At 40.5% G+C, this 20632-nt stretch overlaps 1 protein-coding gene across 11 annotated transcripts in view; it reads right to left on the bottom strand.

The window, feature by feature from the left end:
* TOX3 (TOX high mobility group box family member 3) overlaps positions 1-20632 on the bottom strand; it is a 118858-nt gene that overhangs the window by 28203 nt on the left and 70023 nt on the right. For 3 of the 11 annotated variants that reach the window (XM_081505830.1, XM_081505835.1, XM_081505832.1), the window contains 2 exons: positions 4731-4796; positions 245-499 (listed from right to left, as the gene is read on the bottom strand). In XM_081505830.1, coding sequence (XP_081361956.1) covers positions 245-499; positions 4731-4796 — 321 coding nt within the window. Of the gene's footprint in view, positions 1-244; positions 500-4730; positions 4797-9651; positions 9906-20632 lie in introns of those variants that run through there. The other 8 variants (XM_081505831.1, XM_081505838.1, XM_081505834.1 and 5 more) reach the window with 5 other exon arrangements.

Genomic DNA, 20632 nt, shown 5'->3' with positions numbered 1-20632 from the left:
AATCAATTCAAACCAGAGGATCTTGTGCGGTCCTCCTTTTTTCAAGTCAACCAACCCAATGCCATCTTGTCCACCACCAGGGGACTGCTCCACTATCTGCCTTTAAATGGCACCAAGAGGAACAATCTGCATGTCCACCAGTAGACAGGCATGAGCAGGTTTCAGAACACGGGCTCTCGGATCTTTACCCTGCGAAGTTCAAACGATAAGTAAAACACTTTTGAGCAGTAAATTTGCTGCCTACCATATGCAACCCACTGCTATGAAGCACGCCATCTTGTTCCACGAGATTTCTTGAGATTGTTATGGAAGGAAGATCCAGGCTTTGAGGGGGAAACTGGGGCGTGAATTCACTTCCCTGGGAGGGCAACGGGTCACTGAGGCCTTGAAAAGGCAAGAGGACGTCAGGCATGCCCAGGGCGGGATCCGACTCTGGAGGCGGCGTGATGGGGGGTATTTCAAACTCCTCATCCCCGAGGCTTGGTGTATGGAATGTCTGCTAAAAGGAAACAAAACACAGATACCTTCATTTTCTGTTCCTAGATCTTATTTCTCCTTGGAGGGAAAAAGAACGATGTCACATGAAAACACTACACAGCTAGACCAAATATTTATTTCTCAAATGAAAACATCTTAAACACAGATTTCCATATATAAAGTTTTGCTGATCATTCTGATTAAAGATTTAAGTCTCATTATCATATGGTTTTAATGGAGTATCAGTATTAACAGTTTTTTAATGCGTACTTAATTAGCAACATCTGTCTTTGTTGTTAGTTGGAGCACCAACGACATTAGAGTTGGCTATATAACAAATTGCCACTTTATTGATATGTTAGTGAAACAGCTCAAACGCTTACATTATCCACATGCTTCATCAAATGCTGACAATTTTGTGGAGCGCACACACAACATTAATCCGGAAGTGAACATTACACATATTTACTTTCTGCCACAACATACAAAACAAGTGATGCTGAATGTATGGTTTGCTTTTTTAATTTCCTTATTGGTATATTCTCAAGTGCAATGCCTGCTTCCATGGAAGTTGTTACTGTTTGTTATAAAGCATTTTATATAAGGATCATCAGAGCATATATATCTAGGGCTTTTATTCAAAGAAAAAGGAGAATTTTCTTTTACAGGAAGATTTTGATTTGTATTTATCGGAACACTTCTCTTCCGGTCTTCAGTTTTAAAAGGCCATAGAAGGAGCACAGAGATATATTGACAGAAATGTACTAATTCCATGGATGTTACTCAAGTACTTAGTGTTATTTCTCAAGACCTAAGTAAATAATGCACTACTTTTTTCAGTGCTACTTAGACCCTTAAAGATAGTATTTTCACATAGGACCTTGGGGTGCAAATTAGAGCTGCCTGCCAAACCCCATGAACTATCTTTCTTAAAATAGAACTTCGATTTTGTGGGAAGCGGGGTCAATGTCTAGAATATTCTTTTTGGTAGGGTGAAGCAGTTACTCAGATACTTTTTATTTCCAGCTCAGAGGGTCAACATTATAGTTCATTTATTATTAATAGTATTTTTTTGAAGAATGAATTGGTGCAAGATAATTTGAATCTGCTATAATTGGTTAAGAAAACTAATTAAGAGCTGAAAATCATCCTTCTTCAAGCTATCAATGATGATGTAACTTAATAACCATTTGAAAGAAAACAGAAACAAACCCAAGGGGAGAAAACACACACACACACACACACACACCATTTCTTGTCTATAGAACCTGTCAACTACTATTTGTATCTCACCAGAAATAAAGAAGTCACAAGCTATGGGTGTCCATGGCTGGACAACTTCTCAGCAGATTCAGCAGATGCAAAACATGAGAGTACAACAGCACATTTGAAAGCTAGAGTGAAATATTAGATTTTCTGACATATTGATTCCAAGAACGACTCCCCAAAGATGTCAGTTTCTGATTGCGGTACCCCGAGTTCTCAAACACAAAGGATGAATTGGCCACAAGCGTGGCTGGCTAATGAATGTAACCCTATGGCTGCATTTGCTGTTATTTTGGCACTAATGTGGTCTAGTAACAGATGCAACTGTAATTTGTGACTCATTTGCTACCCCATTACTGCTTAATGAAATCTAACATATCACATTAACAATACGGATAAACACTCATTCTTGATATGTGGCATTTGGCTGTTTTCATTACCACTGTAATTAACACTTGAAATATTATTTCAATAAATATTTAAAGTACTTTAAAAATGGTCAGGGTAATCATGACACAGACAGAAAACATAAAGCAAATGTGTGAATTTCAAACTCAGAGCATCCTGGTCCCCATAGTGTTATCTACTGGGCGATACCTATGGGAAGGGAATCAGTTTCAGGCACAATTTTGACTTCACAGCATCAAACCTAAAGTCTTCCTGAATGAGTTTGCACTCATTAAAACGTTAAAAAAACCAAATAAATTTACTTTTAATGCTTTTAATGAAGTGATTGGGAAATTAGGTACATACTATAATGTAGTGTATTAACGTTAACTTGGGCTTTATTTTTTGCTCAAGAAAAGATGTACAGTGAAATCATTACATAAGATTATTTTTTAAACTTGAACATAAAGCATGTCTTTTGCTAGGCAGTTAAAATTAAGGAGATTTTCATTTTTATTTTTGTTAAGGTATAAAGAGATCTTACATATAATATGTCCCTCCAGTATATTTTTTAAAGAAATTAATTTTGACCTAGAATTCAATATATTACTATTTCATAATCTAATAAAACAACACCATAACGTTATATTATATAACTAAGAAAATGCTAAAACCCTAAATGACTTTTAAAGAGAGGTAATCCATGAAACATAAAATTAAACATTCCTTAGAGAAAAGAGTAATCAAAGCACTGGTTATCTGAGATAATAAAAATAACCAAGTATGGCAGCAACCAAAAAAAGACACTGACTTCTGCAACTACGCCATATGACCAATATCAGGTTAATCAGTTAGAGTTTATATAATTACTTTTTACAGATATTGACTTTTCAGTGTTTACCTTGTACACGTTAAAGTAGTATGTACATGGTTAAATACCATCTGTACTGAAATGTTCAAAACATTTGTTCCTTTTGATAAAAATGCAAATTTGGAGAACTGTTGTATCAACATATAACAGCCAATGTCTGACACGGTGAATTATCACAGCTGGAATTAAATTGTCTCTGAACAGCTGCTGGCACTAGAGCTTTCATCAATGTTTGATTCAAATGTAGGGAAAAAAATCCTACAGAATGAAGCATCATGTTGTCCTTACAGATGGGGTTTGTGCTCATTATCACAAACAACACAGCAGCCAGTGCCAAACAATATTCCCTTATCTAGGCAGTCTTCTTGGTTAGAGAGATGACGGTCACTGCAAAAATGATTAATCTACAGATACTCTTAATTTTTGATTCCCCACTTTTTCTACTAATTTTGCCAAGTTCATTTCTTCCATACCACTTGCCTCCCTGTAACGGAGGAGATCATTTATGAAGCCATTATGATTTTCATTCTCTGGGGTCAAGCTGGTTCAGTTTCCTATATTTGAATGTATTTGGAAAATGAAGAGTTTTTATTATGGGCATTGCAAGAAGAAATGTTCCATGTGGACCAATTTCACTTCTGCTTGTTTTTGTTTCCTTAAATCTCACACAGTCCATCACTTTCAGGAAACCATTTCTTGATCTAATCAAGATGGAGTTTTTTTTTCTGGAGGGTAGGCCAGTGAGACCAGGGAGCAGCCTCAAGTCACAGAGTAAGGAATGCAGTGAAAACAGCAACAAAAATATGTTCATTCCACATGCACTGACAACCTTCACACAATCTCATGGTTTCCCACCATGGTGCTGCCTTTTGATTCCATCCCTCTACTTTCCTAGCCCTGACGGAGTCTTGGCACATGCTCATTCATTCATTCATTCAACACATATTTACTGAGCACAGGTGGTGCTAGAGGTAAAGAACCCGCCTGCTAATGCAAGAGACATAAGAGACACGGGTTTGATCCCTGGGTCAGGAAGATGCCCTGGAGAAGGAAATGGCAACCCACTCCAGTATTCTTGCCTGGAGAATTCCATGGACAGGGAAGCCTGGCAGGCTACAGCCATGCGGTGCGGTCACCAAGAGTCAGATGGGACTGAAGCAACTTAGCAGGCACTATGTGCACAGCGGTATACTCAGCTGTGGGAATCTAACAAAAAAACCCTCATTTTACATCACACCCACTGAAGACCCAAGAAATCATAATACCATTCTGCCGCATCATTCCCAAACCATGGCAACTTCATGAAATTATTCCCAGAGCTGTGTGAAGCTTAAATATTTTCTATTAGAAATCCCTTCCATCCTAGTTTCCAAAATAACCCCTATCTGCTTAGACACCAATATAGTTTGGATAGATAGTCTCTCTTTTCTTATATATTTACTTCTGTTTGCACCTCTATTTTTTTCATCAAGAGATGTGTGTGTGTGTGTGTGTGCGTGTGTGAGTGAGAATTACTAACACTTGTAACAGCCTACGGACGAGTGATAAAAACTTGTCAGGTTATTTTCTCTTCCAATAGGTTTTTCTCATTTCTCTTCCAAAGTTGTTACCTCGTGCCATGTAAGAGTGAGAGTGAGATAAATTCAATACGTGGCTTTTCCCTTCAAGGCTTTTAAATGATCTAAATAACACACAAAACATGAGCAGACACATTAAGACAGACACCTACCTCGCTGGCTGCAAAGAAAGCGTTGTTTGCCTCAGCCATATTCATGTAGTTATTGTTATTTCCAAACTGAAAGAAAACACATTGTTTTATGTTAATATGCTGTGTCATAAAGAATCCTGGGGATTTACTTAGTGCTCAGATGGGATCTCGAAAGAATGTTGGTGTGATGAGATAAAAGGGTGGTCTGACTCAGACCAAGTGTGAACTGTGACAGGTTTCAGAGCACTATGCTATATTCTGTCGGCTGACTCCCTCAGAAAATAAAGCATCGAGTTAAGGTTACGCGATAATTCTAGAAAATAGTGTTGTTTCTCATCAAGACTAACAGTGAAAGGAGACAACTGTAAACATTTGGCCAACTGGTCACTAGTGGGTGTTGTTTATCGAACTGGCATTTGTCAGAGGTTAGCAGGAAAAGAGTTTCCAAGAAAATCACCTTGACACATTTTTTAAAGCATGTTGGGACTTCATAGCTTACTTTTCAAGAACAAATGTCACAAGTGTAGCTAGATTAAAATGTGAATTAAACTGAATAGAATTCAGTTCCCAGGACTCAAATTCTATTTTCCCCTGAATAGGGTGTGGCATGAATATAAATAAATAATAAGACTAAAGAATATTTTTTAAACCTTCAAATAGAGGTTAAAATGATATCTATACCCATCGGAGCTGTTGAAAATAGTGGTATTTAATCTCTCAGTGTAACATTAAGTGCAAAGAGGTTTAAAAAATAAGCAGGACCCCATGAACACAGCAATTTTTATTTAATTCCCTAACACAATAGCCCATTCAGACCATCACAAATAAGACTGTATCAGCATTTCAGACATAAGCTCTTTCCTTCCAGAGACCTGTTATCAAAATGTAAAACTTGGATTTTGGCAGAAATGCATTTTCAGGTTCAGATGGTCTAAGAAGGCACATTTTTGTTGCTTTAAACATTTCTGTTACCAGTCTGGCAATGTAGAGAGGCTCTAGGAACATAATTATCTGGAGCTATATTATTTTCATAATTTTTAAATGGTAAAAGAATGCCCTTCTTTTCATAAAGTGTATTATTTCCTCCCTTTCATACATCAAATAACACATAGGTTTGGTCTCCAAAGGGCGAAATGTATATCCATTCTCTATTATAAATACAGCCAGTAATTACTTCAAGTAAAAGGCACAATTTTCCCAAGGAGATAGGTAGACAGATAGATACAAACACACAGATTGATAAACACAGAGACTAAATATAAATACAGACATATAGACATGAAAGACCCACAATAAACCCACAAATCCTCCTCTCAGTACTCCCCCAAACACTTATTTCCGAGGGGCTCTCATCCTCCAACTCTGAACCTGTAGGATTCGTGCACAGAAGCAGGATTGACACGCTCTACTTTATCATGTCAGGGATCCAAGAACTAAGCAGGATTTATACGGAAGGCTCTAATGGTTCCAGAACGCTGTTACGGTCTACAGAAGCAAAATCCCACCCCGTAAACCGACACCTAAATACATCCTCACACAAGGAGCCCTCAGATTCATTTGGATAAGTATCTTTATGAGGATTTCTGAAAGATGTACTGTTAGCGCTTAAGAAAGCCCTTTATCTAGCTTTTCTGAAGGCATGTGATATTGAAAACACGTGGTGATGGGTTCACAAATGTCTACTTATCTCCGAACTCATCAAGTTGTATACATTAAATATGTACAGGTTTTTTTGTATGTCTGTGATACCTCAATAAAGTGTTTCAAACATAATTTTAAAATTAAAAAAAAACACATGAGCGGGTGCATGCACATACACATATCTCCCCCCCACTCCATTTTTCCACAATGTTAAATACATGCAAGAGAAGGGACAGGAATTTTTGTTGAATGAAGGATTTTAGAATTAAGATCTCAGACCTCCATCTCAAATGTTCTTTTTAGGGTATTTATGAGAGCTTGGATCACGATGTAAATTCCGTGTACCAACCTTGGCTCCCAAGCTACTGACAACAGCCTGTATCACAGCTTTACTGTTATTTAAATGTAGGTTTTGTTGGGGAATTAGAAATCCATTTAAAGCAAACAGCTCATTATCAGAGAGTTGTTTTTTTTTTTAAGATTAAACTCACTTATTATCTAATAGCACCTAAAACAACAAAGAAAAATAAAATGGCTATTAAACGAAGGGCTTAAACAATTCAAAAAACAAATTAAGCTTAGAGTGAAATAAGAACTGGGTTAGAAATCCTCTTCTGAACAGTTAGTATGCGAATGTAATTACTGAAGAAACTACAGCTAATCAGCTGTGAATTGTATCCATTAATTAGTATTTGCCCTGGAGAAATGAGAAAAATCAGTAACAACGCAGGCACGGTGGTGCGTTGATGAGCCACGGGATGGCCCCGACCGTGGTTACTCAAGCAGGTGGCTCCAGTGGTCCACGTAATTTGAAAAGCTCTCACCTGAAGTACTGAGCTGGCATTACAAAGCACTCCTTGCATATCTTTTGTATCTATATAAGGCCTTAATGAATGGCTTTTAATTTGGAAACACTTGGTGATCAGGGGGGAAGAGTTATAAATCATTTCAAATGGAAGCTAAGGTTTCTATTCTGTTTGGGGTAAAAATATCTCCTCTGGTTTGGAACTGGAGGGTACTCAAGAAGAAGAAAAAAAAAAAAAACAGGATGCCCAGCTAAATTTCCCTTTCAAATATACCACTATATTTAAAATGGATAACCAACAAAGACCTACTGTATGGCACAGGGAACTCTGCCCAATGTTATGGGGCAGCCTGGATGGAAGGGGGACTTGGGGGAGAATGGATCCATGCATATGTATGGCTCAGTCTCTTTGCTGTTCACCTGAAACTATCACAACATTGTTAGTCAATTATACTTCAATTTGGGCTTCCCTGGTGGCTCAGTGGTAAAGAATCTACCTGTCAATGCAAGAGATGTGGGTTTGATCCCTGAGTGGGAAAGATCCCCTAGAGAAGGAAATGGTAATCCACTCCAGAATTCTTGCCTGGGAAATGCTAGGGACAAAGGGGCCTGGTGGGCTACAGTCCATGGGGTCACAAAAAGGTAGGATGTGACTAAACTGCAACTCCAATATAAAATAAAAATGAAAAAAAAAAAAACAAACCACTTTATTTTAGTATAATTATGTCCCATGCAGTATTTGGGGTATACTTACATTAAAAAAGTATTTATTTATGGGGGATTCAAATTTAACTGCAGGGTGTGTGTGTTTATTTGCTATATCTGCACCGATGGACCTGACAAGGAAGAACGGGATCCCATGTTCACTGGCTTTACTTTATCAAGTAATGCTAACTTAATTTTATTTTCTTTTAAAACATGACCTCTGGATTTTGTTGCACTTCTTTTGTGTAAGAACCGATCTGATTCTGAGAGGAAAAAGTGATCATTTGGGGCAGATCTCTAATATAATGACCCCAGAACAATTAACTTTAACTGAATTGTGTACGATTAGACTTACGTTCTAAGAGACCGTGACATCCGTAAACACATTATATTACAAAAACTCTAGGTCCACGAGGGAAGGGGCCTTGACTGTGTTCACCACTGTCAGCCTGAACTAACAATGCGTAGCATATTATAGGCCCTCCGATATTTGTGGAAGGGTGGGTGATCATATTTTAATTTCAGTGTATCATAATCACCCATCCGAAGTGGAACAATTTTACCCCTTATTTTTTTATGATGATAGTGATAATAAAGGTTTACCCAGGGAAATACTCTACATACATAATTAATATTTCATTTAAATTTCCAGAGTGGGGCCAAATGTAATTTATTTTCCCAACAAACAGTTAGAGAAATAAAATTACTACCTCTACTTTACAGATGAACACACTGAGGCTTCTAAGGAGTCAGGAAACTTGCCCCAAACACAGATACAAGCAGTAAAGTCTGACATCCCTTCTGCCTCATGCTTGTCTGCTCAGTTGCTCAGTTGTGTCTGACTCTTTGCAATCCCATGGACAATAGGCTCCTCTGTTCGTGAGATTCCCCAGGCAAGAATACTGGAGTGGGTTGCCATTTCCTTCTCCAGGGCATCTTCCCAACCCAGGGATCGAACCCCTGTCTCTTGCATCTGCTGCATTGGCAGGCAGATTCTTTACCACTGAGCCATTGGGGAAGCCCCTCCTGCCTCATAATCTGTATCAATTACCTTCCAATTGCAGCAAAAACTTGAATATTTCACTTAGTGATCAATTTCAGAACTTCATTTTTAATGATCTTACTCAAAGCTTAAATTTCCCAGAGGGTGTCTTATTTACTAAATCTAGTAAAATGCACTTCAGGAAAAGTGTTTCAAAAACCAGTAAATTTGGGAAAGGCTGTGGATCACTGCCCTCTCTTGGATGAGTCACAGGGCTCCCTGTAACATTAAAGATTGTGAGAAGTCCTGCAGTTCACTCTTCAGAAAATATTTATGTGTTTACAATGTGCAAGACATGAGACAAAATGATGCAAAAGATGACAAGGTTCCTATTTGGATGCAGCTGACATTTTTCTTTAATTGGGAGCTAGTAAACCCAGCCCCACCTAAACTGGATGTGGAACACTTCATTTCTTCCCCCACAACACCCTGTGGGAACACACTCTGGGACACCTTGTTCCAAATCCTTTATTGACAATACTGTCTTATTTTCCCTGAATCCTTCTTACAATAACTAATATTCTAACTTTGCACCATGGTCAAGTTTATGTATTTTACTAATCAACTAAATATGAATTTCTGAATTAGACATTCTAAGTCAAGATGGTAAGGCATCACTGACTCAATGGATATGAATTTGAGCAAACTCCGGGAGATAGTGGAGGACCGAGGAGCCTGGCGTGCTGCAGTCCTTGGGGTCACAAAGTTGGACACAACTTAGCAACTAAACAAGAACAGCAACAAGTCACCTTAATTTGGTCAATTTCCAAACTTTCTCAGTGGTAACTCTTCACTAACGCTCCTTCCAAGATCCTCTACTCGATGATAAAAAGTTCTTCTATGTGATTTCAAGAGTCAAAACAAAATGTTTCAAATAAATTAAATGAACCCATAGGTGAAACAGAGTTAACTACTCTAAAGAGTATTTAAACATGTTATGAAAGAAACACGCTAATTCAACTGTTTTAAAGAAAGACCTCATCTATGTGGGGAAATGGTCACTGGGAGACAGGGGTCATTTATGAGGTGTGCTGGTGATGATCCGTCCTTTCCAATTTGATAGGCTCTATAGATGGGATCCCCAAAGATATAATTATAAAGCAGAACTAAATTACTCTGCATGTCGAACTTCTATATCTTAATAATTTCACAAAAGAACATCTTCATTGTACTTGGAGGTAGATTTGCTTTTGCTTCTTGATGAGTAATTATAGCTTTGGCAAATACAATTTATGAAGGACATCAACTGAAAAGGAGCATTGCAGTATTCAAAAAAAACATTATTAAAGACCATCGTGTTCATGGCCTGACTAACCATGTGAAGTGCCAGAGCAAATTAATGGAGATTGTTAAGTCTCGCTCATCCAGCAAAAGGCTTGGAAGACAGTGGAACAGCAGACAATAACCCATCTGTAGTCACAAGACGAAGACTTCAGCCTGATGAGTCCACACAACATCATTCTCACTGAAATTATTTTGACACCCATGTGAAGAATTGTATAGGCTTCTAATAAAGCAGCATTAACTACAGGGTATCAAACAGCTAAATGGCACAAATTTAATCCTAAAAAAAAAAAAGATAATCCTTTGAATTCTCTTTTCTTTTTTCCCATTAGATTTGTTAGCAGACACCATCCAATTTGATGCCTCAGTAAGGACATCTGTCAAGTTGCTTACACAAATGAACTGTGCCATCATGGACCAAGTGTGCCAAGCACGGTCACATGATGAAGAAGTCTGCACTGCTAAGTTCACACACTCTTGAAGGCTCTGTTAACTATCCCGTGGAAAAAAACTTGCCAAGGATCATCAAGATTTAACCATTTTCAGCAGTGGTAATCTGTCTTTAGAAAGCCCGATACGGCGAATGATAATAGTAATGGTGATCAGGGTAAATCTGGAGCATCACACCAGGAAACAAAGAGTGGCTTTGTCAAAAAAGTCAGTCTGTACCAAAGGCTAGGGGGTCAACAATAGGCTGGACACAAAAAAACTGCAAACAATGGACTATGAGGTATACCAAGTGGAAGAGCACACACGTGTGAGTGTGTGGAGTCGCTCAGTCATGTCCAACTCTGCAACCCCATGGACTGTAGTCCACCAGGCTCCTCTGTCCATGGAATTTTTCAGGCAAGAATTCTGGAGTGGGTTGCCATTTCCTATTCCAGGATCCAGGGATTGAACCCACATCTCCTGCATTGGCAGGCAGATTCTCTACCACTGAGCCACCTGGAAAGCCTCCCCTGCCCCCCCCCCACATGGTAGCATATTAATTGCATACAAACCCAATTCTGCTAATTATACAATTATAACCAGAGAGAATTATGTACACACATATATACAATCACATACACAGACATGCGCTTCCTAGGTTGAGCTAGAGGTAAAGATCCTGCCTGCCATTGCAGGAGACAGACATGAGTTCCATCCCTGAGTAAGGGAGATGCCCTGGAAGAAGGCATGACAAGCTACTCCATTCTCTTACCTGGAGAATCCCATGGACAGTAGAGCCCGGTGGGCTATAGTCCATAGGATCGCAAAGAGTTAGACACGACTGAAGCGACTTAGCACACATACACATACATAAGCACACATAAACAGGTTCAAGTACAAAGCAAGATTTTTTTAAGGAAATACACTTTCAAAAATATTATTTGCCTGTGAATATGCTAAAAACTTCTAGATAATTACCTGCAGGGTACCAGACTCATATATAGTCACCCACAGCACTTCCTCTTGGATATCAATAGGCATCTCAGTCATGACAGCAAAACTGAATTCCTCATCTTCTCCCCCAACCACATCACCCTCAGCCTTTCCTCGTCTCCTTTGATAGGGAAGTGACTCAGTTCCGGTGACTCAGGCCAAAAATCATCCTTGAATCTAGTCTTTTTCTCTCCCTTCCCCCATCAAATCATCAAAAGATTCTGTTGGCTCATCTTTCTAATTATATCCAAAACCAACCGCTTGCCACCGCCTCTGTGGGATTCAGGCAGGCCCCAGCATCCATGCCCTCCTGGATCCCTGCTGCAGCCTCCTGGCAGGTCCCACTAGCTCTGCCAAACCCCTACCACAGTCTATTCTCAGCACAGAGCCAAAGAGACCCTTTGAAAATCCAAGTCAGATCACCTCCCTTCTCTGCTCAAAACTTTGCAGTGGCTGCCCATTCACGCAAGGGAAGAAGCCCAAATCTGCACAATGGCCCGATGTCTTCTCCGCCCTTTGCCAATGTCCTTCCCGCTTGCTTATCCCACCCTATCCCTGCCAGCCTCTCCTTGCTGTTCCAAGATGCCTGACACATTCCCATCTCAGGGTCCTTGCACTGGCTGTTCCCCTGCCCAGACTGTTGTCGCTCCAAGTATCCCCAGTTTGCTCATGTGCATTCTTGTGCATGCTCAGTCGTGTCTGACTCTGCGATCCCCTAGACGATAGCCTTTCAGGCTCCTCTGTCCGTGGGATTCTCCAGACAAGAATACTAGAGTGGGCTGCCATGCCTTCCTGTAGGGGAATCTTCCTGACTCAGGGATCAAACCCGAGTCTCCTGTGTCTCCTGCATTGGCAGGCATATTCTTTACCACTGCACCACCTGGGAAGTCTGATGGCTTGCTCACTCCCCTCCTTTTGAGACTTTTTTCAAATGTCACCTTCTCTCTGATCACCGTATAACATTTCTTAGCAGCCTTCCTCCACCTCTAGAACTCTACCCCTCTTCCTCTACTTTATTTTTTCCATAACACTTTTCAATGTAACCTCAGTCAGTTAGTTCAGTTCAGTCACTCAGTCGTGTCCGACTCTTTGTGACCCCATGAACTGCAGCATGCCAGGCTTCCCTGTCCATCACCAACTCCCAGAGCTTGCTCAAACTCATGTCCATCGAGTCAGTGATGCCATCCAACCATTTCATCCTCTGTCGTCCCCATCTCCTCCTGCCTTCAATCTTTCCCAGCATCAGGGTCTTTTCCAATGAGTCAGTTCTCATTAGGTCTTATCGCAGCGTAACCTAGGTCTTATCTTTCTCCTCCACTAGATTGTAAACTTAGTGAGAATAAGAATGTGTTATCTATTGTTTACACTGATGTCCCAGTGCCAAGGTGAGTGTTTGATAAATAGCAGGTGTTCAATAAATCTCAACTGAACAAACAAATAGATAAATTCATTTCTAGATGTGAAACGATGGTATGTGGCATTGTCCTCCAAGCCAAGCAGAGCACAGAGTCAGCACATGAAATTCAAATAAGAAGGAGAAACCAAGCATCCATCACCACTGGGTTTCCCAAGTGGCTCAGTGGTAAAGAATATGCCTACAATGCAGGAGATGCAGGAGACAGGGGTTCGATCCCTGGGTCGGTAAGATCCCCTAGAGGAGGGGATGGCAACCCCCTCTAGTATTCTTGCCTGTAGAATCCCACAGACAGAGAAGCCTGGCAGGCTCCTCTGGGGGTCACAAAGAATCAGACATGACTGAAGCAACTGAGTAAGCACATTACCAGAGGGTCCCTTGAAAAACCACACCTATGGGGGAAAAGTGGTAAAAGTGGAAAAAGAATTTGCTGTTATTGTTCAGTTGCTTAGTCATGTGTGACTCTTTGTGATCTCATAGACTGCAGCACACCAGGCTTCCCTGTCATTTACTATCTCCTAGAGTTTGCTCAAACTCATGTCCATTGAGTTGATGATGCCATCCAGCCATCTCATCCTCTGTTGCCTATATACTCTAATAAAATGAATATTTTCAACACAGGAGATACTTAGCTTGGAAAAAAAAAAATGCTTTATTCTAGAAAGTGCACCAACCCTTTTCTAGGAAGGATAAAGAATCCTATAGGTGGGTGGGGTTGGAGTGTTAAGGATGATGCCTTCAGTGGCTAAAAACAAGTTGCAATGAATAACAGAGATTCTGGCTGGCAGGCAAGAAGAGAAGAGAAAGTCAACAATCTAATGGGGCAATTATTTGAGCTTTAAATTTGTTAGTTGATGTTTTTTTTTCATTGAAATATCCTGTTTTTTAAAATTTTGGCTTTCAAGTCTAGATTAGAATTTCTCAAAGTCTGATGCTAGGAACCAAGGAGTAATCAGATGCCTAGTATTAAAGGCAGATGACCTGATACCCAACTAGGACTTAATGTATCGGAATCTTGAGGCAGTGGGGACCTAAAAAAATCTGTATTTTGGGACTTCCCTGGTGGTCCAGTGGTTAAGGCTCCACACTTGCACTGTAGGGGGCACTGTTTCCATCCCTGGTCCTGCATGCCTCATGGTATGGACAAAAAAAAGAAGTATTATTTTTTTTAAAAAATCTATATTTTGAACCAGTTTCTCAGGAACTCAAAAATAGACTTCTATTTGCAAATGATGAGCCTGATTAGTTTTAGGCTAATGGGTGGAAATTTCTTTTTTTAAAAAAAACCTTTCCATACATCTGATGCTGATCTTGCCAAAACACTGACATAGCACAGGCTGTACTGTTTAGAGTAATAAAGGCTTCATTCAATTATTTATCATCTCTTCTTACCTTCCTCGCTTAGAGGAGAAAGTAATCACTTGAAACGTGACCATGATCCCCCTCCCCTCCCCTCATGACCAGGAAGAAGGACAGAAACATCCTAACTTGGACCAAGTAGGAAATGCAAGTTTCCCTGTTAGATTTTTCAACACGTTCTGTGGACCCACACAAGGAACAACAATGCCTAAACATATGGACTCTTCGCAAACAGGGAGGCCTTTGGAGTTTCATGATCTGGACACATTTGAGTCTGTGAATGGCATAGCCATCTGGACTAGTTAGAAGTAGCAAGAAAAATAATGAAAAAAACCCAACACCCTCTCAAACCCAACTGCACTTGTTTAATATAAAAAAAAACAAATATAAGTAGAGAAGAGGATACTAAATTTCTCAAATAAAGTTTTCCTTTTAGCAAAAATGGAGCATTCCTTGGGATTGGTCCAGCTACTGAGCATCACCGAAATTCAGGGAACGGGAAAAGGCCTGATTTTCCTTAAATACACACCCAAAGGGGGTCGATGGTAAGGCATCTGCTGTGAAGTGACCACACCTTTTGTGTAATTATAATTTATCTCACTTCCTCCTCCTCAAAGCCTTACCACCACTTCACTGAGGACCTGTTAGAGGCCAATTAAAAGGATGTGATTGGGGCTCTATCTGCAGACGTCAAGAAGTTGAAGTAGGAGATGTGATTGTTGGTTTTAAGAGATGACAACTCAGTTCGGGTGATAGCCCAAAAACATTTATCAACGGCCAGGTCGGTTGGTGAGTGACACTGACAAATGGTCTGCAAGCTTAGCAGATGGAATCAAAAGGGAATGGCCTTTTCAAAAAACATATTTGAATGAGGTAAGAAGGTGGGGGTGGGGCATGGCCCAGGCAGAGAGAATGGGATGAGCAAAGCTGCAGACCTTAGCAAGCGCGGGCTTCCTTCCAGGAACAAACAGACCCATCTTGCTGCAGGCAAAGGGCAGGTATTAAAGAAAGGCAAGGTCATTATGGAGAGATGGTCTGCGGCCAGGCTCTGGGGGAGCCCTGAAGGCCAGTCTAAGTATTTATTACCTGGGCCAATAAGTTCATTTGGGTTTTTCTATAGATGTAATGCAAGAGCCCAAACAAACTTCTTGACCAACCCAATATTTTGAAATGCACTGAATAGGCAGGTCCAGGAAGGGTTTTGTTGAAGGGAAGATTTAGTGAGAGAAATGTAAAGCCCCTCTCCCCCCAAGCACATTGCCTGTAGGAGGTGGACAAGATTGGTATTAGGATAGACAGAAGCTGAGAAACCAGTTCATGTGGCAAGGTTGGCACCAAGTTGCAGATGCCAAGACCAGACAGGGTCAAGAGCAGGAAGAATGCAATACAGACGGCATTTCATTACAAGTCAGACTAATTGGCTTTGCACTCCAATCCCACTGAGCTAGTTATGGGAAGGTAGGTAAGTTACCTAACTCATTTGAGGACAAGTTCAAACTCTAGCAGTTTTTGACTAGTTGCAAGTCATGTAACTCTGCACAAGCTAGTTAGCCACCATGGCTTTCGCTTTCCCTTTCTCTAATGTGGGCAGAAGAACAGCCTTTGCCTCATCCTGGGGGTTTTAAGAACGAAATGGGTTGTGCACAGAAAGCTACTTTTTCTATCTGTACTGATGACTAAGGTGACACTTCAGTCTTGCAGAAACCAAAACAGACCAAGCATGGCTGTTTTACAAACTGCGAAGACTTATAAGATTGCACAAGAGTTTTACTACCTTAAGAACTCCAATAGCTTCCCTTTGATATGCAGAGTAAAAGCCTTATTCCTGTCCATGGGCTACACATTCCCACATGATCTGGCTGCTGATTCCTCCTCCAAAATACCTCCTAAGAGAGCTGCTCAGATCCAGGCACTCTGCCCTAGCTGTTTCTCGCTCCCTTCTCCAGGCCGGTGCCCCAGTCTCCTCCCTGCCTGCACCACTATCCCCTCCATCATTAATTCATGTCAGTTTCTGCTTAAGGTCCCTCCCCAGATCAGCTTAGGTATAAAGGCACACACACCCCATCCTTATTTCTTCTGCTGCACTGGGTCCTAGTTTTAGCATGCAAAGTCTTAGTTGCAGCATATGGAAACTAGCTCCCCAACTAGGGATGGAATCTGGGCCCTCTGCATTGGGAGCTCAGAATCTTAGCCTCTGGACCACCAGGGAAGTTCCTTTATGGTATTTAATTGTCTCTGGCCTCACTAGAATGGAGACAATGGAATTGGTCCATTGGTCCATGGTGACAAGGAATTTATCTGGTTCCGCGTAGTTTCCTCGGGCCCCAGTGTAAGTATGGTTGCTCACAGTAAGTATATATATCAGTATTATAAGTTGAATGCATGAGTGGACAAATGAGCCAGAAAGATCCAAGTTCAAATCCAAGCTTTACCACTTACATGCTGGGTTATCATTAGGTACCATGCTTCATGTTCCCTCTCTGAGTTTCTGTTTCCTTGTTTCTAAGAAGGAAATGATAGAACTTTGTGGGACTGGGCTATGTAAGGAGAAGTAAGACAAGACAAAGCCCCCAGAAAAGTGTTTTATATGGAAGAGGCACATGATTAAACAAAACAGAAAGTTGAAAGTAAAGAACTTGGTGTTTGGTAATCTGGGAAAAATAAATGGATCATTGAAACATTTCATGTAATATTTATTTGTGGCTCAGACGTTAAAGGATCTGCCTGCAATGTGGGAGACCCAAGTCCAGTCCCTGGGTTGGAAGACCCCCTGGAGAAGTGGATGGAAACCCACTCTATTTGCCTGGAAAATCCCATAGACAGAGGAGCCTGGTGGGGTACAGATCATGGGGTTGCAAAGAGTCGGACACGACTGAGTGACTAACACTTTCATTTTCACAATATAAAAGGAGCTTTCCAGGTGGTTCAGTGGTAAAGAATCTGCCTGCCAATGCAGGAGACACAGATTCAATCCCTGGGTCAGAAAGATTCCTTGGGAGAAGGAAATGGCACCCCACTCCAGTATTCTTCCCTGGAGAATCCCATGGACAGAGGAGCCTGGTGGGCTACAGTCCATGGGGTTGCAAGGAATCAAACATGGCTGAGCTACTGAGCACACACGTATAATATAAAAGACACAGTGGTACACATTGGTAAAATACATGTGAATAAGACTCAGTTCCTACCCTAGAAGTGCTCTAATGTTAAGGACAGGTAGGACTCCACATCACCACACTATACACTAGAGACAAGCAAAACACTCCCCATGAAAGTCAGCAGAAGTTTTCAAATAACAGAGGCCACTTAAATGGGGTCTTGAAGGATGTATAGGAGTTTGTCTATGAGATAAGAGCACTCTGGAAGAGAAAATTACTTGTCACCAGTGGGCCTGGCAGACAAAGAAACAGGGATGTGTGCATTCTTGGCAGTGAACAGAGAGTGTTCATATGGGAGCCAGCAAGTGCAGACTACCCTTTGGAGAGCTTTAGCTCAGACATGCTGTACGGAGGTTTGCAAGCAGAGAAAAGACTAAAGACAGAAGAGAAGAAGTACCAGCCAACATTAAGCAGAAGATAAGGTCCAGAGTATAACTTCCAGAAGGTAAGAATAATGTCTTTTCTTACAGTGTTTTCCCTTATATTTGGCAAACTGTGGGCATCTTTTATATAATGATAGCAACTTGTACATTAGATGTGCTTGGTCTCTTTTGGTTTCTTGAAAAGGACTGAAATGAGAAAGAAGAGTCGCCATAAATGTGGATGGAAAAAACAGCTACTTTCTTTGATGTCACTGTAAAAACCAGAAAGATCTCTCCCTGTCCCCCAAAGATCTGACATTCACATGCAAATTTCTGTTAGTAGCAGTTACTTGGGTTTAGAAAGGGCTGTGTCTCAAGATAAATTCTAACATCCCTGAAAGAAATAACCACTTTGTTCTCATCTCTCATGGGCCCTTTAGTGTGGGTTCATTTATAATGGAGCTTCCCTGATAGCTCAGTTGGTGAAGAATCTCCCTGCAATGCAGGAGATCTGGGTTCGATCCCTGGGTTGGGAAGATCCCTTAGAGAAGGGAAAGGCTACCCATTCCAGTATTCTGCCCCAGAGAATTCCATGGACTGTATAGTCCATGGGGTCACAGAGTTGGACACAACTGAGCAACTTTCACTTCACTTTAATTTATAATAAATAGACCCATTGATGCACACAGTAGGTATCATCTTCACCCATTGATGCACACAGTAGGTATCATCTTCAAGGATGCTCAGAAAACAATTCCATGGAATGCACAGAAAAGGGAGGGAATGCTTGTGCGCTGTTGGTGGGAATGTAAATTGGTGCAGCCACTATGGAAAACAGCCTGGAGATTCCTCAAAAAACAAAAAACAGAACTACCATAAGATCCAGCAATTCCACTTCTGGGTATTTATATGAAGAAAACAAAAACATCAATTTGAAAAGATATATGCATCCTGAGGTTCACTGAAGCATTATTCACAATAGCCAAGATATGGAAGCAACTTAAGTGTCCATCAATAGATGAATGGGTAAGGAAGATATGGTACATATATACAATGGACTACTACTCAGCCATAAAAAGGAAGAAATCTTGCCTTTTGTGACAGCATGGATTGACCTAGAGGGTATTGTGACAAGTGCAGTAAGTCAAAAAGGGAAAGACAAATACCATATTATTTCATGTATATGAGAATCTATAAAACAAGCAAACAAAAAAAGAACAAATATAACAAAACAGAAACAGACACAGTCATAGACACAGAGAACAAACAGACAGCTGACAGAGAGGAGGTGGTGGTGGGAGGATAGAAATATAACAGGTGCAGGAGAGTGAAAGGTACAAACTTCCAGTTGCAAAGCATATGAGTCACAGGTATGAAATGTACAGTGTAAGGAATACAGTCAATAATTATGTAATGTCCTTGCATGTGATATATCACAGTGATCATTTTGAAACGTATAGAACTATCGATTCACCATGTTGTGTAACAGGAACTAACATAGTGTTGTAAGTCAATTATACTTCAAAAACAAATGAACAAATTCATAGGAAAATAGGTCAAATTTGTGGTTACTGGGGGAGGGAGGGCCAGAGGAGGTGATCAAAAGGTATGAACTTTCGGTATAAGATAAATACGTACTAGGGATGTAATGTCCAACATGATAAATATAATTAACCCTGCTCCATGTTATATATGAGAATCGTCAAAAGAAGAAATCCTAGGAGTTCATCGCTAGGAAAAAAAAAAACAACTTTTTCTATTTCTTTAATTTTGTATCTGTATGAGATGATGGATGTTCTTGATACTTACCAGGATAATCATTTCATAACGCGTGTAAGTCAAATTATTATGCTTCACACCTTAAACTTATACCATGCCATATGTCAATTATATCTCAATAAAACTGAAAGAAGAAAAAAAAAAAACCAGAAAACAACACCTTGGAAAGGCCTTCCTTGGCAGCACCTTGTGTACCCCTGGGCTCTGCTAGATTCTCCTTTTTCAAGCTCCAAAGCAACCTGTACATCACTCTAAAGGGAAATGTGAAGTGAAAGTTGCTCAGTCATGTCCCACTGTTTGTGACCACATGGACTATACAGTCCATGGAATTCTCCAGCCCAGAATACTAGAATGGGTAGCCTTTCCCTTCTCCAGGGGATCTTCCCAACCCAGGGATTGAACCCAGGTCTCCTGCATTGCAGGCGGATTCTTTACCAGCTGAGCCACAAGACATCACTCTACGCTGTACTAAAATGATCTGTTTCCATGTCTGTCTCCCTCGAGGGCAGAGGTTGTATGTGGCCCATTGGCCATCACAGCCCCATGGCCTGGCACACAGGAAGTACTCAAATACTGAGGCAATGGCCTCAGAATCAACTCAGGGGTCTTTGCCATTGGCAGGTTTAGTGTGTAGCTAAGCCATTTATTATTTTTTTTCTAAGCCATTTATTTTTGTGCACATGATTCAGTCCACTTCAAATTCAGGTGAACCACTGGGAGGGTTTGCCAAAGCACTGCCAAGTCTTAAAATAGAAATGGAAAGTCATCTAAGATAAAATCTGAGTTCTTTTCCTTGTCCTGCCAGACTTTGTAGTTCATACTGCAATCAAATGACCCAGGACCTCAGAAACTTTCCACTGAAAACAAACTTTAAGGTCTCTAATGACGGGACATATTTATTCTAAATACCTTCAATAAGTCTCTTGGGTCTTACTTCTTGCACAACCCTATGAAA

Source organism: Giraffa tippelskirchi, chromosome 7 (genome assembly GCF_054371585.1).
Source record: "Giraffa tippelskirchi isolate mGirTip1 chromosome 7, T2T-mGirTip1v1.2.pri, whole genome shotgun sequence".
Lineage (NCBI taxonomy): Eukaryota > Metazoa > Chordata > Mammalia > Artiodactyla > Giraffidae > Giraffa > Giraffa tippelskirchi.
This window is presented reverse-complemented; position numbering and strand designations above follow the sequence as displayed.